Consider the following 22,542-nt stretch of genomic DNA (forward strand, 5'->3'; position numbering starts at 1 on the left):
CGCCGCCCGCCCCGTGTGGAAACAAACCCTCCTTCCCCAGTGCCAACCCGCTGAAACAGCTGTGGGCCGAAAAGGAAAGTTTGGGGTGTGAGAGGGGCTGAGGGCGAGAGTAGGAATGTGCGGGGTGAGGGCTCTGGCTGGGACTGGGGATAAGGTGTTTGGGGTGCTGGAGGGGCTCAGGGCTCGGGCAGAGGGTCAGGGTGTGGGGGGATGAGGGCTCTGGCTGGGACTGGGGATAAGGTGTTTGGGGTGTTGGAGAGGCTCAGGACTAGGGTAGAGGGTTGAGGGTGCAGTGGGGGGTGAAAGCTTTGGCTGGGGGTGTGGGCTCTGGGGTGGGACAGGGCTGGGGATGAGCTTGGGTGTAGGCAGGCTGCTCCGGGACAGGGGCCAGAGAGGAGGATTCCCCCCAGCCCTTTCCCTGCCGGCAGCAGCAAGCTCTGGGGGAGGAGACCCCCTTTCCTGCCCCCCAGCAGCACACTCATCCCCACCACTGCCACCGCATGTGCTTCTCGGGCCCCTCTTAGGTCCAGGAATCTCCCTCGCCTCCCCCGTGGTGGGGGCCAGGAGATGCAGCGTGCGCCTCCTCCCCTGCTGTTGCCCCTGACTGTAGCCTCTCTGGGGGTGAGGGATGGGGCTGCCTCCTTGTCAAGCGTGGGGCAGGAGCGGTGACTGCGGGGGCAGTGCTGCTGGAGGGTCCCGTTAGAAAATGAAAGGGTCTGAGGGGGATGGGCAGGCTCAGAGTCAGTCTGCCCTGGCATTGAGATGGGGGCACTAGGACCCTGCGGCAGCAGTTGCTGCAGGGAGGCAGCATGGGGCTGCAGAGGAGAGATAGGGACTCTCTGCTCTGGGGCCAGGAAGGTGCAGGGGGAGCAAGTCGGGGCTGGGGGACACTCAGGGGAGATGCGGAGGGGGAGGCAGGTGGGGTGGGGGGGAGATCACCCGGGTTATAAATATCTCCCGTGCCAGCGGCTTTTTTTTTCCTCCGCCACTTTCTGCGCCCCTTGCCCTTGTTACGGCACTGCCCCCCATCGCTACGGAGGCCGCCCTGGGAGCAACCAGCACAAAGGGAGAGGTTGAGGGGAGTCTTGGCCCAGTCTCCCCTCCCCCCCACCCCAAACTGTGGCTTGAGCCCAGGCCGGGAACCCCTCCCCTCGTTCGGTGGCAGGCGCCGGAAGTGACGCACACGCTGTACGCCAGGCGGCGGGGCCGGGAGACGGAGACACGTGTACTTTTGTCTGTTAGGGCAGTTGGAGCGTGGCGGGGCTGTGAGGTGGGGGCCCCCCCTGGGCAGGGGATGAACCGGCAGCCCCACCCCACCGCTTGCCTGTTGTGCAGGCCTGCCTTAAATATTGCCAAGAACAATCAACACTTTCACTAGGAAAATGTCTGGATACTGTTTTAAAAAAAAAAATTTAGAGGTGCAAGAAAGAATAGACAGGATTACTTAGCTCTATGGATTGATTGAATATTTATGGCTTTCCTTGTAGACATGTTGTGAGTAATGGATTGGGAGTCATGAAATTAATTCTTATCCCAGCTGTGATCTGACTCTCTTGTTTAAGTCACTTAGGCCCTGAAGCTACAACTATTTAAGCAGATACAGACCTGCACATGTGCTTCAAATAAGTTGTGATTCTGAGCAAATTCCTCAGGCTTTTACTTAATTTTTGCTTTTATCGTTGCTCTGGTAAACTCCCATTGACGACATCTGATTTAAAAACTAAAGAATGAATGAGGACAATATCTCTTCCTTTAATCCATGGGAAGACAGTGTGGGTTTACCTAAGCAAGGACCAAATTAAAACTGTGAATAAGAACCTAATGGATTTTGCTCTTTGAAAATAGTTTTGTATACTTATCGACATCTGTTATGTGTTGTACCCCCTTTTTTCTCTTGGTCTTTTTGATAATTCTCATAATTGTATTCTAATAAAATAGTTAAATTCTTTGCCTTAATATTGTTGTAAATATCAAAGATGTGATTGGATCCAAAAGTTTTAAAATTACTTTGGTTCATGTGGACATAACTATATTTTAGTATTTAAAAGTAAAATCAAAGATGGCAATTCATAATCTTTAAACAGTTGCTGACATTTTTTGTGTACAGTTGAGAAGCTATCATCTCTGAAAGAAATGGACTGGAATGACTTTTTGCAACAAATGTGCTCATTGATTGACTCCACTGAGAAGAACACAGGGGCAACACGAGCTAAATTGAATTTGCTATGCTATTTGTGCACTGTAGCTGGCCACAAGGAAGTAGCAACCAGGTTAATCAGCTCACAGCTGGTAAGTAGTAAGGTTCCCGGAGAGTCAACATGGTTCACATACCAGCCATTGCAGCAAAAGTCAGCTGCCTTTAGCAATGGTGCCCTTTACTTCTATTTTAAGACACATGCAGTACAGCCAATTAAGGACAAAGCAATGAAATGTACCAATTAGGTTTCTTGAAAAGAAGTTATGGAGCATTGTCTGTCTTTTAGACTCCAGATGAATTTTTCTTATGATTCACTACGTTAATAGAGTTAATTAAATAATTATTTAAACTGTCTCCAGCATTAATAGCACCTCAAAATGTTATAAGATGCTATAAATTGTTATTTATAAAAGCTGTAACATAGAAAACTGCTTTTGGAAAAAAAATGTGCATATGAAAATGTTAGACAATCCACCTTAACCATACCTTTATAGATGGTAAACATGTTTTCAAAAGCATGTACAACCATTAAGGAAACAAACTGTATGTGGCAATTAGTTATGCTGGTCTCTGGGTGGTGGCTTAATTCATTTTTCAGTCTTGGGTATGCAAAAATAGCAAAAACTTGCACTTCCTTTCTTTGTATTTTAGCTATGGAAGTGATTTGTACGCCCTCAGAATTATAATATAACAAGCTGCCTTTTAAAATGTTTATAGCTTTGAATTTTGAGATTATTTTTTTTTCTTCAGTTTATTTTCTTTGACTGAAGGCCAATTTCAATCATAGCGTAATTTCCCCTTATTTAGTGTGCCACTAACTCCACTGAAGTCAAATTCTGCCCTCAATAAAGTAATTGCAATTATAGTGGAGTAATAAGGGCAGAGTTTTCCCCACACATGCATTAGACAAAATAAGATCATAACAGTTGGAGACAGAGACATATTAGATCATAGAGCCTGGGAGAGGGCTGGAAACGGTCCTGCCAGATGGTGTGTTGAACACTCAGTTGATACTAGACTTGATATTAGCCAAAACAATTGTATTGCAGAGTAACAGAGAATTTGTAGGCTGATTGGTTGGTTTGTTTAGTTCAGATGAATAGCCATTTCGAATTTTTATCACTAGTCTGTTTACCTTTGTGTGTGTGTGTGTGTGTGTGTGTGTGTGTTGGCAATCACAATTTTCTAGTATATATTTATTTTTATCTGGGAATATACTTTTAAGCGAAGCTTCAAAAAAATGGTTTTTTAAATGATAGGAACGTAAAATTTGAAGACTCTTTTTCAAAACTGTCAGTACATCCTTTTGAATCAATGGGTTTTGAACAGCACCCAAGGTCTTTTGTAGTCCTAGTACAAAATAAGACATTTAAAAAAACCCAACTAAATATGTATTTTCATTATATCTTTATTCTTATACATGAACAGAGAATTTTTGAGAAATAAAAATGTGTATTTATCTATTCCTTATTCCAGTTCCCATTGTTAATACAACAGTTGCGAGCAGCTCCAAATTGGGATATGTAAGTAACAAACAACTTCTTAAAATTAATTTATTCATATGCTGATTGTTGCTGAATATTTTACAGGGCATACTTAAGCATCTGCTATGGTTTACCTTGAAAGAGGAATGACCGCAGATATTACACAATATAGTGGTATGTGTAGTGATTTGAATTTCTTCAGTACCTCAAGCCTAATAAGATCCATTACATTTTAGCCACTCCCAGTTTTAACGTGGTGATTTTACTTATTTTTAAAATAAAATAAATAAATGTATTCTAAGGATGCCTCATTAGATTTAATTAATGATATTTAGATAAAGGAAGAATAACTTAATTTATTTCTCAATTTCTTTTACAAATTGGATGTGCTGTTAGATTTATTCAGGAAAATAATTTTTTTTCTCAACAATAATATGCAAAACTGAGTAGAATAAATAAAGGATCTGAAATTACATCTACAAATTCTGTAATGTAGTTAATGATGTAGTGTATTAAAAATCCCCAAACAAACTGACCCCTGCCATAACTAAATATAATGTCCATAATGACAGAGACTTTCTTTGAAGCAAACTTGTCAATAATTATAATGGAATAATGCCCTCTGCTGGTTATTTTATAGAAAGCTTGACTTTTATTTTTTATTCCTTATTTTTTAAATTTAAAAGGTAGTTTTAACTCTTATCTAAAGTTAATTTTCTGATATGCTCTTCCTTTTTGGCAGTGGAATCTATTTTGATAACTGGAGTCAAAGATTTAAAATGACTTATGAGGGCTTTTCTGTTTTTTAAATAAATGTAGATGAGTGTGATTAATGAATAATTTAGATAATATTCATACTGACATACACTTTATTGTACGAAGGGGAGAATCATTACATTTTGCACAGGTAATTGCCTAAGTCATAATCAAGTGAGCAACTGAAATAAAATCCTGTTTTAAAGGGCAATGGATAAAGTGTCTAAGAAAAAATTCTGGGCTTTTGCTAATGTAAAATTGTGCTTCAGAACGGCATACACTTAACATTGTATACTCTGTACAATACACCATTATAAATAAAGTAGGATCTTGAACTTGTTTGATTTTTTTTTTTCCCCATGAAGCTAACAAATGTATTTAATTCACAGACGTGCCAAAGTAGCCAGAGTGATTGCTTTACTGGCATTGCATACAACTGAACTTAAAGAAAATGTACCTGTTACGGAGGTAACTTACCTTTTGATTATTTAAATTGCCAAAAATTCAGAAGACTATTGATATATTTATTCGCAAATTCAGAAATTTTCACAGCTTTTATTGAACGCTGCTTTATTTCCCCACCAAATGTGAAAAAGGGCACATAGTGCATCCTATTAGCTAAATGTATACATCCAGGTTGTAATGTATTTATGCTATATTTGTGGTTGTTCCAAATATATTTTGGCAGAACTGCAATATTTACAGCCTTTTTCATAAGCTCAGTTTTGCAGGTATTTGTTACTAGGCTATCACAATACTTCTTTACTGAAGTTTGGAATAATATAAAAATATATGATGGATTTCTGTATAGTCAGTTATCCTCAAAGGTGATTATTATTACTATTGTTTTAAAGAAAACAAAATAAATTTGATAACTAAATTCTGGAAAAAGGATGTAGGGATGGGACTCATCATTTAGTATGGAGAACAAACAAATGTTTTTATTCCATACCATTTACATTTTTGAATCCTGTATAAATTTTTACATACTGATGGATAGCTGACATGACTTAATCAGAAGACTGGTTAAACACATACATTTCATTCTTATTTTACTATTTGCATATGGCACATGTACATAAAACTCCTGAACTTGGTGGGAGCCAATCATTCATGTTTATCTAAAGTGTTTTAAGGTTGATTTGATTTCTACAAAAACTGTGAAATTCAACAACTGAAGAGATGTTCATGCATAGCTCCTATTATTCAGTGGACATCAGCACATGAACAGCACAGCTGCTAAAATTTCTCCTAACACAGGGTACGTCTACACTACGGGATTATTCCAATTTTACATAAACCGGTTTAGTAAAACAGATTGTATAAAATCGAGTGCACGCGGCCACACTAAGCACATTAATTCGGTGGTGTGCATCCACGGTCCGAGGCTAGCATCGATTTCTGGAGCGTTGCACTGTGGGTAGCTATTCTGTAGCTATCCCATAGTTCCCGCAGTCTCCCCTGCCCCTTGGAATTCTGGGTTGAGATCCCAGTGCCTGATGGGGCAAAAATGATTGTCGCGGGTGGTTCTGGGTAAATGTCGTCAGTCACTCCTTCCTCTGGGAAAGCAACGGCAGACAATCATTTCGCGCCCTTTTTCTGGATTGCCCTGGCAGACGCCATAGCATGGCAACCGTGGAGCCTGTTTTGCCTTTTGTCACTGTCACCATATGTGTACTAGATGCCGCTGACAGAGGCGATTCAGCAGCGCTACACAGCAGCATTCATTTGCTTTTGCATAATAGCAGAGATGTTATCAGCCGTTCTGTACCATCTGCTTCCATTGTAAATTGACAATGAGATGATGGTTACCAGTCCTTCTGTACTGTACTCTCTGCTGCTGTCATGGGTGCCCCTGGCTGAGGTCGGCCGGGGGCGCAAAAGACAAAAATGGGAATGACTCCCCGAGTCAATCCCTCCTTTATGGTATTTGAAAATAGAATCAGTCCTGCCTAGAATATGGGGCAAGTGTACTAGAGAACCAGTGTATCAGAGAACCAGAGAGCACAGCCGCTCCATATCAGATCCCCCAGAAATGATGAGTTGCATGCCATTCACAGGGGGTGCCCCTGCAACAACCCCACCTGTTGCTTCCCTCCTCCCCCAGCCTTCCTGGGCTACCGTTGCAGTGACCCCCATTTGTGTGATGAAGTAATAAAGAATGCAGGAATAAGAAACAGTGACTTGTTAGTGAGATAAAATGAGGGGAAAGCAGCCTCCAGCTGCTATGATAGTCCAGACAGTACAGAATCTTTTCTTTACACATGAAGGGCGGGGGCTGATGGAGCTCAGCCCCCTGTTGCTATGATGAAGACGGTTACCAGCCATTCTGTACCATCTACTGGGAATGACCAGGAGGCCAGCCAGGAGCACTCATGGGCTGATGATGAGGACGGATACCAGTCCTTCTGCACTGTACCATCTGCCACAAGGCTGATGATGACGATGGATATCAGTCATATTGTACCATCAGCCACCAAGGAGGTGGGGCAAGGATGCTGCAGTTCAGTGCCGCAGCATTCAGTAGACATAGGGTGACATTTAAAAGAGTCAAGAGATTATTTTTTTTCCCTTTTCCTTCTGAGGGTGGGTGCGGGGGGTAAATTGACGAGCTATGCCCTGAACCACCCCGGACAATGTTTTTGACCCTACAGGCATTGGGAACTCAGCCAAGAATGCAAATGCTTTTCGGAGACTGCAGGAACTGTGGGATAGCTTGAGTCCTCAGTCCCCCCTCCCTCCCTCCATGAGCGTCCATTTGATTCTTTGGCTTTCCGTTACGCTTGTCACGCAGCAGTGTGCTGAGTCCCTGCTGTGGCCTCTGTCTGGAGATTTTTTAAAAATGCTTTGGAATTTCGTCTTCTGTAATGGAGCTCTGATAGAACAGATTTGTCTGCCCATACAGCGATCACATCCGTACGGTCCATGCTGGAGCTCTTTTTGGATTTAGGACTGCATCGCCACCCGTGCTGATCGGAGCTTCATGCTGGGCAAACAGGAAATGATATTCAAAAGTTCGCGGGGCTTTTCCTGTCTACCTGGCCACTGCATCCGAGTTCAGATTGCTGTCCAGAGCGGTCACAGTGGTGCACTGTGGGATACCGCCCAGAGGCCAATACCGTTGATTTGCGGCCACACTAACCCTAATCCGATACGCTAATACCGATATTAGCGCTACTCCTCTCGTTGGGGAGGAGTACAGAAACCGGTTTAAAGAGCCCTTTATATCGATATAAAGGGCCTCTTAGTGTGGATGGGTGAGGCGTTAAATCGGTTTAACGCTCCTAAAATTGGTTTAAATGCATAGTGTAGACCAGGCCACAAATACACATCCTCATTATACAGATCTGGCTTCAGGATAGAGTTTTAGCACTTCAGGCACACACATTCATTGGTTAATCAATAGCTAACTACATATCTAGCACTGCAGTTTTCATAGTTTATTTTTTTTATTTCAGGTGCCTTCTTCTGGATGCACCATACAGACATTTTGCCTAATCATTTCATTATTATCTATAAATTATAATAATTATCTTGATATAGCATTTTGTGACATGTTTGTCTTCTGAGAAAGATGAGAATTCTACTGGGTAATTTGGAATTTTATTCTACAATTCCTGGCAATTTTTTTTTAAAGTAACACATCAGAAATAGGGGAAAAGACTCTGGATTACTTCAAAAGCTTGCACTGTTACCAACTGCATTCTGCCTGAATTCCAGGTTGCAATGTCAGTGTCGCTTTTAACTTTTCTCTCAGATATGGCAATGTTTTCTGATATTATTTTAATGAAACCAGAGACATTAAAGGATAGTTCCAAGATACACATACAGTTTTTGGTTTCAGGTATTTGCCTAGGAAATCTTTACATCCAGTAGATTATTAATGAAAACACATATGGCTAGCCATTTCCCAATAATTAGTATAGCAGATACGTTATCCCATCTAAAGTGTGGAATAACAAACACTCATGAAACATACTTCCATTAAGTGTTTTTAAAGGAAGAAATTGAACAGTTGTTGCACTGAGCTAATACTACTTTTTGTCCAGACTATGTCCCATTCTGGTGAATTCAAAAAGCCCATAGATTTAAGAGTATGGATGAATTCCAAACAGCAACCGTTCAGTAGTTTGTCCTGGGTCCAGACACTTATCTGGGGCACATTCAAACTGAAGAGCTATTGTCACTGTCATTTCCAGAGCCATCTGGTATCTGGATCAGATAATTTTTAATATTTCTGGTAGACTAGCTGGGAAAATGTGTCCTATGTGAACGTTCGTCTCCAGATTTTATGTACAAGATTGTTCATAAGATGTTAGCTACTCTAGCCCTAATGATAGTTTTATTCTGAATAAGTTTTTCCCAACGAAGAATTTTGTTTTCAACCACCTACAGATTAAAAGTATTGTTGAGCTTTAATAAACATATTGTGAGACCAGACAGTTGACCCATCCTAGCAGAACCCAGTGCAAACATTTTGATGTCTTCAAAGTAATCTGTAAATATATACATTTTAAAATCATTTTAAACTGTATGAAGAACTGGTTGACTTTCCAAAGTAAGGTTGGCTCAGTAGAGGAAGAGTAGGAGGGAGCTGTCAGAGATCTTTAGACCTGCAGAGCTCTAAGTGGTGCCTGCTATGGTGCCTATTGAGTCATCACAGCAGTGTCAAAGCTGGACAGTCTGACTTCGAAGAACATAAATACCAGTAACTTTTAAAATATATATTTTTAAATACTGGGAATTTTTGGTTTATTTTTCTCAAACTGACATTGGCTAGCTCCTGCACTGATACCATGTGATCTGAGTGCACATACCAGCAGGGCTCTGTGGTTCAGATGTAACCACAAATTCATGCTGTGGTTGAGTGATGTTTTCTGAAGCGTAAGGCACAGTTTTGAGATGTTTGATGATAATTCTATGCCCTTGAGATATTAAAAATAATCCTTTCAAAATTGCACTCTGAATTGTATTAAAAAATAATGCCCCTTGTCTCCGTATGAGCCAGTTAATGCTTCAGTTAGAACTCTGAGATAGCTGTCTTGATGAAGCAAGTTGCATGCTGGGGTGTCACAACAGGCTGAAGCCAGCCAGAACATCTTGGGGGATCTAAACTATGCCTAATGTGAGGTGACTGGTCTCAGTCCAGTTCCCAGAGAATGATTATCCACATCACAAAACCTAACACTGGTGGCCCTGGTTAGTATTTGTTTTGACAATCTTTGCCGAGAGGCCAGGGTCTTAAGGGCTTGAATCCATGTGGTTAAAGTCAAGGTGGGCTTTTTCATTGGCTTGAATAGGAGCAGGATCAAGCCCTGAATGGGGGTAGAGACTTAATCTATCTCCTTACTCGTAGAATTAGTCCCTTCAGGATAAGGTTGATTCACCTGGGTGGGATAATATTGTCAATCTTTAACTGTGTGTGTGTGTGTGTGTGTTTAGTGAATAGAGGATTTCAGTGTGCAGATTGTCAGTCTGGCACATTTCCCAAACGTTACACTCATGCACACATTGAGAGGGGAAAAAAAATCATCCCTTCTAAATTTCTATATGCACAAAGTCTCTCTGTTACTTGTTTGAGGAGTTCAGTACCTTTTGATAAAAGTTTGCAAAGTTCAGTATTGAAGGCGACCCTCAAAGAACAATTTGTGTTTGTTGTACAAACATCCACCAGAGGTCACTCAAACACAAAAAAGAAATATAAGAAAAAATAGGTTCTCATTCAATTTGAATCTTAAATTGAAACAGACTAGGCAGAGGTTTACTGTGGAACTATATATTGCACTTATGTCTTTAGTGTGCTGTTATATGCTAATATTTGAATGCTATCAAATATTCGTATTCAGAAAAAATTGATGTTCTTGTCCCTGAAATCACTGCACTTGTTCCAGTTAATTTTAACTCACTTTATTGATTAGACCCAAGTCAGTAAATTGGTTTCCTGTTTGTTTTCGTTTCAAAATGTAGTTCAGAAATTGAGTAGATTCAAATAGAAAAAGTGTTTTATTGTCAGTTTTTTCAGACTTGTAAAATAGCAATAAATGGAAGCAGCTCTTGAAAATGTGTAGGCTAATTTTGTCTCCTTGTTAATGGGTCTTCTCACAGAGTGGCTGTTGCCAGTCCAAAGCATCCTTCTCTCTGTGTAATTTTTTCTCTAGTTATCTTTCCAGATTTTTCCAGTTGAAGTTTTTCTTGTGAGTATGGGTTCTAAAACTGGCCCTTAAACATCTAGGGGCTGCAGCTGCAAGAGAGTCATTCGCATATTCCTACCTCCAGATTCAAGTCCTCCAGGGATTTGAGGAGGCTCATATCCTTGTTTTTGTTGTCCACATTGCAGGTTTCTTTGCAGTGCCTTCTCTTGCTTATTCAGCAATGGACTTCTCTCCCGGAAAGAATGACAGGGGGAGAAGTCAGTCTTCATTCTTTTTTGGGGGGCGCGAAGGGGAGAACAACATGCTTTCATGTTATCCTAGCAAAATGGAATGATAGAGCAATATTGTAACCTTATCTGAAAGAAGGGGAACACTCTCTTCTTTTTTGTTAAATCTCATTCAGTACAGGCAATTGCATCTTTGTGGGTTGAAAGAAAACCATAAATATTAATTTACTGCAGTTGCCTCCTCTCTGGCCTTAACATCTCCAACCTCCCACCTCAGTCCACTCAAAATGCAGCTGCTAAGATCATCTTTCGCATTCATGACTCTGACTATATCACCCATGTTTTTAAGTCCCTCCTTTGGCTCTACCTCTTCCACTGTATCAAATACCAACTTCTTTCCCCAAATTTCAAATTCTTCCATAGACTATTTCTCCACCAACTTGACGGTATACTTGTCCACTTTCCCATGGGCAGCTTTGTGTTTTCTCCCATGCTACCCCTTATGTATGAGGGGAAAAAAACTCCCATCAAAATCTGTAAAGCCACCACCTTATCTTCCTTCAAGTCCCTCTTCAAAACTAATTTACTTGCATGATGCATACAGAAAACTGCCATCTGACAATGGTTAGGGAGGTGATGAGTTGTGATTTCTGTTACTGATTGGCTAAGTCTGAGGCAAATGGCTACTGTGTGCAAAACTTTGTATGTTTGTTAGCCTTGGTCTACACTATGTGGTTAGGTCAAATTTAGCCACGTCAGGTTGATTTTATAAGCAATGTGTCTACACAACCAACCCCATTCTGTTGACCTAAAGGGCTCTTAAAATCGACTGCTGTATTCGGGGCTGTCCCTAGCTATTGTGGTTCCCTACGTAGCCCCAAGCCTCTGCAGGAGGGCTGTGTGAGGCCCTGCCCAGGCCTCCATGGGGGGCAGTGGGCGGCGGGGGGAGGGGGGGGCTGGCCACTTCCTGCAAGAAGTGGAGTGACCCGGCTCCAACCTGCTCAGTTCCCAGGCTTGTGGGGAGGGAGGAACCGCCCCCCAACACTCGCCGGTGGCCTTTTTCAAAGCCTCTCTGATGCGCAGCGTGCCTAGCTGTGTTGTTCTAATCGCCCTAGCGTCTGACTGCTCAAAATCAGCTGCCAGGCAACTTGCCTCAACCTCCCACCCTGCCATAAACGTCGCCCCCTTAGTCTTTCAGCTATTATGGAGCACACAGCAAGCAGCAATAACAATGGGAATACTGGTTGCGCTGAGGTCTAACCTAGTCAGCAAACAGTGCCAGCGAGCTTTTAAATGTCCAAAGGCACATTCTACCACCATTCTGCACTTGCTCACCCTATAGTTGAACTGCTCCTTACTACTGTCCAGGCTGCCTGTGTATGGCTTCATGAGCCATGGGAGCAAGGTGTAGGCTGGGTCTCCAAGGAAAACTATTGGCATTTCAACATCCCCAACAGTAATTTTCTGGTCTGGGAAGAAAGTCCCTTCTTTGCAGCTGCTCGAACAGCCTAGAGTTCCTAAAGATGCGATTGTCATGCACCTTTCCTGGCCATCCCACATTGATGTCGGTGAAATATCACTTGTGTACATCAGTGCTTGCAGCACCATTGAGAAGTACCCCTTGCGATTTATGTACTGGAGGGCTGGTGCCAAGATAGGGATATGCATTCCGTCTATCGCCCCACCACAGTTAGGGAACCCCATTGCAGCAAAGCCATCCACTATGACCTGCACATTTCCCAGAGTCATTACCCTTGCTAGCAGAAGGTTAGTGATTGCATTGGCTACTTGAATCACAGCAGCTCCCACAGTATATTTGCCCATTCCAAATTGATTCCTGACTGACCTGTAGCAGTCTGGCATTGCCGGCTTCCACAGGGCTATCGCCACTCGCTTCTTAACTGTCAGGACAGCTCTCATCTTGGTATTCCTGTGCTTCAGGGTGGGGGAAAGCACCTCACAAAGTTCCAGGAAAGTGGCCTTACGCATGTGAAAGTTTCACAGCCACTGTGAATCATCCCATGACCCGCAACGCTATGCGGTCCCACCAGTCTCTGCTTGTTTGCCAGGCCCAGAATCGGCATTGCATTGTATCAACCTGCCCCACTGCTACCATGATGTCTCAATTGCCACATCCCGTGCTTTCAGGAATGTCTGTGTCCATGTCCTCCTCACAGTCGTCCTCATGCTGGCGACTCCTACCCAGATTCTGCACATACTACAGGATAATGCGTGAGGTGTTTACTATGCTCACAACAGCAGTGGTGAGTGGGCTCCATGCTTGCCATGCTATGGCATCTGCACGGGCAACCCAGGAAAAAAGGCGCAAAAGATTGTCTGCTGTTGCTTTCACGAAGGGAGGGAGGAGACACTGACGACATGTACCCAAAACCACCCGCAGCAATGTTTTTTTTTTCCCCGTCAGGCATTGAGAGCTTAATCCAGAATTCCAGTGGGCAGTGGGGACTGTGGGATAGCTACCCACAGTGCACCACTCTGTGAGTCAATGCTAGCCATGGTATCGAGGATGCACCCTGCCGACTTAATGTGCTTAATGGGGACACACACAATTGACTGTATAAAATTGCTTTCTAAAGATCAACTTCTATAAAATCAACCTAATTTTGTAGTGTAGACATACCCTTAGTGTCATATACCCCTAACCACTTGTGTCATTCGCTTGTTGTGTCTTGTCTCTTAGATTATAATCTCTTTAGTACAGAGATTGTCAATTACTGTTACTAGTATAGTGCCTAGCATAGTGAGTCCATGGCCTGGTTGAAGATGTCTAGGTGTAACTGCAATATGAATGTTATTCATACGCATACGCGAATATCTAATGCTTTGTAGAATGGTTATTTTCAAATCTGGACATTAAAGTGACTATCTTTCCAGCACAATCAAGACAGTCACTTTAATATTATTGGTTCCACTGGGGTTTGTGCTAATCGAGGGGATTTCACTTTACTAACCAAATGTCTCAAAAAATGTATTTCCTACCTGTAAAATTAGTTTCTGCAATTCACCTCCAACAATCTGGCATAATGGAGTTTATTTATTAACTGGCTTTGGATAAATGGCAGGCAGACATATCAATCAAAAGGCCAAAATTTCCTAGCCAGAATGAGTCTCCTCTGACAGTGATTCATGGATTGGTCCAGAAAAAGTCTTTCCAGGAAGTAAATAAACTGGAAATCTATATACTCTTGTTTCTGTACTACAGTTCCATCAATCCAAACAAATGGGGCTCTAAAAAGTTCTAAGTCAGAGCCTAACAAGTGCAATGGAGAACTTGAAAATTATTTAGCTACTGTGCTCAGAAAGTTATACTACTGAATGGAGCTTTAGGTGCATTTTTATAATTGATTAATTACATGATCAAAGCTGAATTCACCTTCATAAAAGGCACACTCACTTAATTAGAACTGTTGCTAGGGAGCACATTACATTCATTGCATTTCTGTCAATCAGCAGAACGGTACATCTTCCCCATTAAAATGGCATGGCTGGTGTTGTCTAGTATGGTCTCATACAATAGCCCCAAATAAGTTGGTGTCTTTTTATGAAGGTGATGATTTAGTGGTTTCTCATATGTTATTTTGTGTGACACCGTTATTTTGTGGGTGATGAAGAACTATATCGTTAGGATCCTATATTTCAGTGACAGAATACTTGAATTTCTCAAGGATGAAATGGTATCTGTAAAAGACTGTTCTATGTATTTGATCCTTCATTCAGCATTCTGAACATAACCTCTATTCCTGTTAAATCCTCTGTTGTGAAACCATCTTCTGCCTCCATAGAAAATGTAATAGTGACCTTGACTTTGTCATACAACAGGGAAAATTATGAATATGATCCGGAGGAGGAGTGGGGGTTGCATGCCTCACTCAGCGTGAACTCTCTATGCACAGCAATCTGGGGACAGGGCATGGACAGCCACAGCATGTATCCTCTTGTTCTTTCCCTCCTCCTTCATGAAGGTGGGGTCACATAAAAGCTCTTTGGCCAAAGCTGTTTCCATGTAGGAATTCCACAACCACTCTGTAGTGCTGTGTGTGTGTGTGTGTGTGTGTAATATCTTTTTACTCACTCCCAGGCATCTGCCCAGCTGCTCAAACCAGGTGCAGGGCTCGGAATTTCTTCCTTTAGAATACAGAAGTGTTTGTATTCCCTGATGTCTTCAGTGGTACTCAAGATCAAAGAGTATTTTTGGCTTGCAAACTACAATTTTACCTTTAATATTTCAAACCTGTATGGTGCTTTTTGAGCAAAATTAAGCTTAATTAAAAATAAATACCATGTGTTCTTAGATTCCTGCAATGCCAAGGTCTGTCTTATTAGCTCAGATAGTAATGTACAATGAGGTACATATGATTGAGATAATTCCATACTTTGAGTGTGAACAGTACTTTATTTTTGGTTTTGGATATTACTTGTCAAATTAAAACTTTGGTATCTATTTGTCTGACATTTATTCCCCTTTCCTTTCTAATAGATGCTTTAGTGAACTTTTATAGGGATTTACATTGTTGTATAAACTCAGGAAAGGGATCTGACACTCAATGAAAAGCCTCAGCAAAATGTGTAGCTGTGGTCAAAAAAAAAAACAATGTTAGTATGTGCAAGGAACTGAATGGAGAATAATATAGAAAAAGATGCAATGCTATTGTATAAATCAGTGGCATGGCCTCATCAGGAATACTGTGTGCAGTATTGCCCATCCCATGTTAAAAGGATATTGAAGAATTAGAGGGTATTCAGAGAAGGGCAATGAGAATGATTAGGAATATGGAAAACCTCTCATATGAAGAGAGATTGAAAATAAAGGGATTGTTTTCCTTTAGAAAGGAGACAAGGGTGGTGTGTGTGTGTGAGATGAATGGTATACAGGCGGTAGATTGGAACTTCTGTTATCCCTGTCTCATAACACAAAAACAAGGGGACATTCAATGAAATTAAAAGACGTATTCTAAACTGATAAAAGGAAATACTTATTCACTCAATGCGAAATTATTCTGTTAAACTCATTGCTACATGATGTCATTGAAAGCAGAAATTTATCAAGTTTCAAAGAGGGATTGGGATTTAGCTGGATAACCAGAATATCCAGAGCAGTGATACTTAGACATCAGTGCTTCAGGAGCCAAATTAGTGATCAGTATTACCCAAAAGAGCCACAGTATTTTGAATTAGAGCTGTCAATTAATCATAGTTAACTCACATGATTAACTAAAAAAAAATTAATCGTGATTAATTGCACTGTTAACCAGTTGAAATTTATTAAATATTTTTGGAACATTTTCTAAATTTTAAAATATATTGATTTCAGTTACAACACAGAATACAAAATGTACACGATTAATAGCATGATTAATTTTTTTAATTGCTTGACAGCCCTAATTTGAATTTTTCATTTACTATAGTACTATGTATTCATATTTAAACAGTATGACAGGGAAAATATTTAGCTTGTATATCTCTCAGCAAAATGACTGACCCAAGTATTATTATTTTTTCAACTATAATTGGTTAATAACATATTAAAAGCATCCCGATTGGTTAATAACTTATATTGGTTAATAATTAAATCGCACAGTGTTTTAATATCATGTGCTCCAAAGAGCTGCAAGAGACCCATTAAAGAGCCACTTATGGCTCACAAGCTGCAGTCTGAGTATCACTGATCCAGAGTTGTTATAGTTAATGCTAGCATAGCATTTCTGAAGGGTTATAAAACCTCATGTTTCAGGTATTAAGCCAATCTCTAAGTATTCAAGATTTGGAGGAGACCTTTATAGGGGGGCTGATTATACCACATTTGCCTAATGTAGAGTTTCTTGCACCATTCTCTGAAGCATCCGGTACTGGTCATTCTCAGAGAAATAACAAAGTGGATTAAATGGACCACGAATCTGATTCGTTATGACAATTCCTATGTTCTCTAAATTTTGTGTTGAGAATTTGTCTGCCTTGCCAATATTTATAATGTGAAATCATACTTCCTGCCAATTTCCTTTGATTAATTGCATATTTTAATTTGTTTGGGATAAAAGTCTAATAAAAATAAAATCTAATGTATTAGCACTATTGGCTTCTTATTGTCCTGCACCTAGTTACTAAGCCTAAACTTCCTATTTACTGAATTTCTGGTACTCTGCTAGGTAAGCTTATATTTACTTTTAATATGATATACTCGATTTTTTTCTGTTGTCTACTTCAGTGGCAAACTTGTTTGTAGAGAAAATGTAGGACTCAAAAATTCTTAATAGTGGATTAGAGAAATAAAAATGTTACCTTCTCTCTTTTTTTTTTTAACATAAGTGAAGTGATTATACAGTGAAGTTCAGATGTAAAATGGCCATATTTAAATTGCTTATTATGCATGGAAATAGCACATCTCACATCAAAGAACACTTTAAAAAAGATACTGTCTAATTGCTTATAATGATAGAAGTATATTTGATATCTTACCTGATGCCTTGTAGAACCATTTTCAGCCTGTATATTTTTCTGTAATCACAGATTTTTGTTGATTCTAACTAGCTCATATCTCTGCAGTGCCAACCTTTGCTGTAATATTTTTAGTGCACCTATTATGAGGTTTCTATTTAAAGTATAATGTGATTTTGAAGTTCTTATGAAACCTTCATATTAATTTGTTAGGGAAAAAAAACATATCTATGAAAGACCATGGACATAGAAGTCAATTGGAAGATGTACCAAATTCAAATAATCAGAACTGCTCCCTGAAATAGAAATACCATTTAAAGTTGGCTTCTCTTGCCTTTTTGTTAGGACTACCGACCATCATGGGTGAAATCCTGGACCTATTAAAGTCAATTGTAATTTTGCCATTAACTTCATTAGGGCCAGGACTTTACTTTCACCCTATGTCTTTCACATGTCAGGTAAATACAGTTACTTGTATAAAATCCATGTGTGTATGTGGATTTAGGTGTGACATGAGTAATTCTACATTTTCATTTAGAATTTTAATTTCAGTAATTTTTGCAACTAATTCTGAGGTTGTAGTGCTATTTGGAGAAAGTTGACAGACAGCAATTTTTTGTGGGTGTGTGTTTTAAGATGTTGCCTCTTATTTAAATGATTACAGTACAACATTTTCATTTTCTATTAATAGCTATTAAATAAATTGCACGTCATTTAAAACATGTACAGAAACATAATTAGGTGCCTCATACAAAATCAAATTCTGTTAAGCTCCATATCCTCTGGTTTAAATTCTATCTTGAGCTCTTGAATGCTGAGTAGCTTTACCGTCTTATCTGGAGTAAAATGCATCATATATAATGGTGGGTGCGTCACTTCAAGCTGATTACCTCTTAATGAAAATCGAGCAGATTTAAAAAAAAACAAAAAAACACCACAACACCTCAAATTACTACACTGACGTACAATAATTTTGGATGCTTTTAAAGCAGACTTGGGCAAACTACGGCCCGTGGGCCACATCCGGTCTGCGGGACTGTCCTGCCTGGCCCCTGAGCTCCCGGCCGGGGAGCCTAGTCTCCAGCCCCTTCCCCTGCTATTCCCCCACCCCCACGGGCTGCACTCTGGCCTGCCGCTCCCACTGGGCAGCATGGGGACCACAGCTGGCTCTGGCCAGATGTTGCGGCTGTGAGCTCCTGCTGCTGGTAAGGGGGCAGAGAGCAGGGGTCTTGGGGGGCAGTCAGGGAGGAGGGGGCAGAGGTTCGGGGGGAGCAGTCGGGCTGGGAACAGAGAGGGTTGGGAGTGATACGCATTTTTTTTTTTTTTTGGTTAGGTCCATTGCATTATTTTTTTTCTTTTTCTCTAAATTAAGTGACATATCAATAGTAGGGAAGAGGGATACAAACCAGTTATGTACATTAATTATATTAACTTTTTAACCCTACAGCCCCGTAATCTATCCATTGTCAGCTGCCCAGTTTCATATGGTGTCACAGCATAGGTTGTTTAAGAGAAATTTCAGAAGACAGAGAAGTGGCCTCATGAATTAGTTTTTATAGAGGATTACATGCATAAGGGACAGTGAGAAACAAAGCATGGTGGCTGTGTTGATTTGCGGGCAGTTCAAGGGTGCTGGAGTTCAGCTCCCCATTGAGTCCAGATATCAAAGATTGTAAGCATTTTCTGATCAGCTGACCCTCACGAGGTCTGTTTAAAAACTACATGGAGTCCACTATAGATCTGTCATTATTACTTAGGCACTGTGCTGCCATGTGACTAGTTTTCCTAACTCTGGTAGTAGAAGGGCTTTTGCTGAACTGAGTTCAATTTGCCCCATCTCCTTCTTTGAATAATTAATAAGTATATATTTGTGCTCTATAGGATGTATGCATAGAATAACTTTTACCTTCAGTAATTTGTGTTTTTACATTAATCCAAATTGAGAATATTTCAGAAGTCTTCTTAGAGTTGCTAGATTTGTTTTAAAAAACAAAACAACTCACACTGAATATATACATTTGATTTATTTCTTTTGTTAGATTTAAACAATTGCCAAAACGAAACAGAGTTAAATAAAAACCCATACAGAAAATTCTAGGCACCTGACAATTATTCTCACAATATAATGACCACCTTGCAGCTTTAAAAACTCATGTTAAATAACAAACTCAGCCTGGCAGCAGGATTAAACAACCATAAACATTAACGAATGAACTCAGCCAGCCAGTAAATAAAAGCAACAGAAAAGCTCCTTTCCATTGTACCATTGCCATTGGGGTTTTATGGGGAAAGCTGAGGGTATTTTCCTATCAAATAAATGCCTTTTGCAGCATGCCCTCAGATTTACTAAGTTTGGGGTATTTCAGATCCAAATGAAGAGCATATTCCAAAATCTTGGACCACTCAGAGCACTCACTGTACAGCCCCCTCTCCAGTATAGAAAGGGTGATGCAGCTTGAGCATCACTGCTGATCTCAGCTGTGGCAGTAGGGAGAGAGTCAATCTCTCTGGTAGTCACAGCCTAGGTCATTTAGTGGGTTCTCATCTTAAGATCTGATTGGAATTTGGTTCTGAATTATATTGTTGCAAATTCCCTTTCTCCTTTTCTATGTATACTTTCCCCATAGCCTCTCAGCATCCCTTCTAGAACTGTACGGATGTGTTTCAATTTTCCTGTCTGGTTTAAATCCCCATCCTCCCTCTACTGGGCCAATTTCATGTAATCTCCCATACTTTTGTCCTCAGTTGCCAGTTCTTAGTTGACCAAAGGGGTTGCTGTTCTGTTACTCACTGCTCTTCATTCGTTCCCAGTGGCAGTATATAGAGCTGTACCCCTCACCGTATGTCAACCTGAGGATCATGGGACCAAGACTGGTATTTGCTCATCCACATGGCAGTCTAGCCTGCAAACCCTAGACTTGCTCTTCTTGATAGATAATATATTCCTGTGGTTTTCAACCTGGGGCTCATTGTCCCCTGGAGGTGCACAGACTGCCTTAGATTTCTAAAGGGTCTGCACCGCCATTTGGAATTCTTTTAGGGTTCTGCACATGAAAAAATGTTGAAAACCACTGTATTCTAATAAATTTAAACCAAATTTTCAAACTTATATGCTTAGTTAAGCACCTAAATCCAGATTTAGGAAAGTAGACAGAAGTGACCTGTATAACAAGGAGGCTTATGCCGTGAGCTGAGGACCCTGGGGCTAAGCCAAGCTCAGAGCAGTGAAGAAATCACTCTAGGCAGGGAGGCCTGGGAGAGAAATGACTAATCAGGGAAGAGACAGAGACCCCAAGAGGAAGTGAAAAGGCTGGGTAGAAAATGGCTCAGGGAAAACTACAGCACAAGTAAAAGAGCAAACCTAGCTGTTCAGTACAGGGCCCTGTGCCAAAATCCAGAGTGAAAGGTGTGATTGGATTCCCGTACCAACCCTAGGGAACGAGGGTGAACAAGTGCACTTAGGGACTTTAAGTTTGGACAATTAGATGATGGAACCTAAATATATGCAAGACCTATTTATTGAAGGATGGTCTGCCCTCCAAGTAGGTATATGGAGGGACAAGGCTGGTCACCAGAATTTCCACTTTAGTTCCAGGGGGCGGTTAAGCAGGTCTTGGTGGTCCTCCAGCAGCACCTAGGGAATCAACAGAAGCAGTGGGAGGTGCAGATATCACTGTAGATCTTGCACATGTGAGACTTGAGACTTAAACTGGCCTTGTCTAAACTTATGGGACCACCATCTTAGCCTTTAGCAACATGCTCCTTACTATACCTCTCTTGGAAGGTGGCTTTTCTAACTGAAATCACTTCTGCCAGAAATGGGTCTGACTTGACATTGGAGCCACCATACTGTCTTCTTTAAAGCTAAGGTGTACTTATGCCCTTATCTGAGTTTCCTACCTTAAAGTAGTTTCAGATTTTCATAGCAGTCAACCAGTTTACTTACCTGTGTTTTACCTAAAACTTCACGCAAATAGGAATGAACAACGACTACACACATTGGATGTTAGTCTTAGACAAGCTCTAACATTCTACATAGAGAGGACTAAACCATTTTGGCAGTCTAACATTTTTGTTGCTATAGTGGACAGGATGAAAGGTCTCCCAATCTCCTCATGGAGAATCTCATCTTGGATAACTTTGTGTATCCATCGTTGTTAGGAATGGACAGGTGTTTCATCACCAAGTAAAGGGTATGGTGCCAAAAGTGAAATCTCTGCAAGCTGCATGGAAACTTTTTAAAGACACCATAATAGAGGCTCAACTTAAATGGATACCACAAATTAAAAAACATGGTAAGAGAACCAAAAAAGAGCCATCGTGGCTAAACAACAAAGTAAAAGAAGCAGTGAGAGGCAAAAAGGCATCCTTTAAACAGCGGAAGTTAAATACTATTGAGTAAAATAGAAAGGAGCACAAACACTGGCAAATGAAGTGTAAAATTACAATTAGAAAGGCCAAAAAAGAATTTGAGGAACAGTTAGCCCAAGACTCAAAGTAATAATTTTTTTTTAAGTACATCAGAAGCAGGAAACCTGCTAAACAACCTGTGGGGCCACTGGATGATTGAGGTGCTAAAGGAGCACTCAAGGACGATAAGGCCATTGTGGAGAAACAAAATGAATTCTTTGCATCGGTCTTCATGGTTGAGGATGTGAGGGACATTCCCAAAACTGATCAATTCTTTTTAGGTGACAGATCTGAGGAACTGTCCCAGGTTAAGGTATCATTAGAGGAGGTTTTTGAACAAACTGATAAATTAAACAGCAATAAGTTACCAGGACCAGATGGTATTCACCCAAGAGTTCTGAAGGAACTCAAATGTGAAATTGCAGAAGTACTAACTGTAGTCTGTAACCTATCATTTAAATCAGCTTCTGTAACAGATGACTGGAGGATAGCTAATATGATGCTCATTTTTAAAAAGGGCTCCAGAGCTGATCCTGGCAATTACAGGCCTCTAAGCCTGACTTCAGTACCAGGCAAACTGATTGAAACCATAATAAAGAACAATATTATCAGACATATAGATTAACATAACTTGTTGGGGAAGAGTCAACATGGTTTTTAGCACAGGAAAATCATGCCTCACAAATCTACTAGAATTCTTTGAGGAGGTCAACAAGCATGTGGACCAAGGGAATCCAGTGGATATAGTGTACTTAGATTTTTAGAAAGCCTTTGACAAGATCCCTCACCAAAGGCTCTTACGCAAAGTAAGCTGCCATGGGATAAGAGGGAAGTGCTCTCATGGATTGGTAACTAGTTAAACG

The 22,542-nt window shown here is 40.8% G+C and overlaps 1 protein-coding gene across 8 annotated transcripts in view; it reads left to right on the plus strand.

Moving 5' to 3' along the window:
* ULK4 (unc-51 like kinase 4) overlaps positions 1 to 22,542 on the plus strand; it is a 448,425-nt gene that overhangs the window by 47,180 nt on the left and 378,703 nt on the right. For all 8 annotated transcript variants that reach the window (XM_045007197.1, XM_045007203.1, XM_045007201.1 and 5 more), the window contains 3 exons: positions 2,108 to 2,289; positions 3,674 to 3,720; positions 4,827 to 4,905. In XM_045007197.1, the coding sequence (XP_044863132.1) occupies positions 2,108 to 2,289; positions 3,674 to 3,720; positions 4,827 to 4,905 (308 nt within the window). The remainder of the gene's footprint in view (positions 1 to 2,107; positions 2,290 to 3,673; positions 3,721 to 4,826; positions 4,906 to 22,542) is intronic.

The sequence above is a fragment of the Mauremys mutica genome, chromosome 2 (assembly GCF_020497125.1).
Source record: "Mauremys mutica isolate MM-2020 ecotype Southern chromosome 2, ASM2049712v1, whole genome shotgun sequence".
Classification (NCBI taxonomy): Eukaryota; Metazoa; Chordata; order Testudines; family Geoemydidae; genus Mauremys; species Mauremys mutica.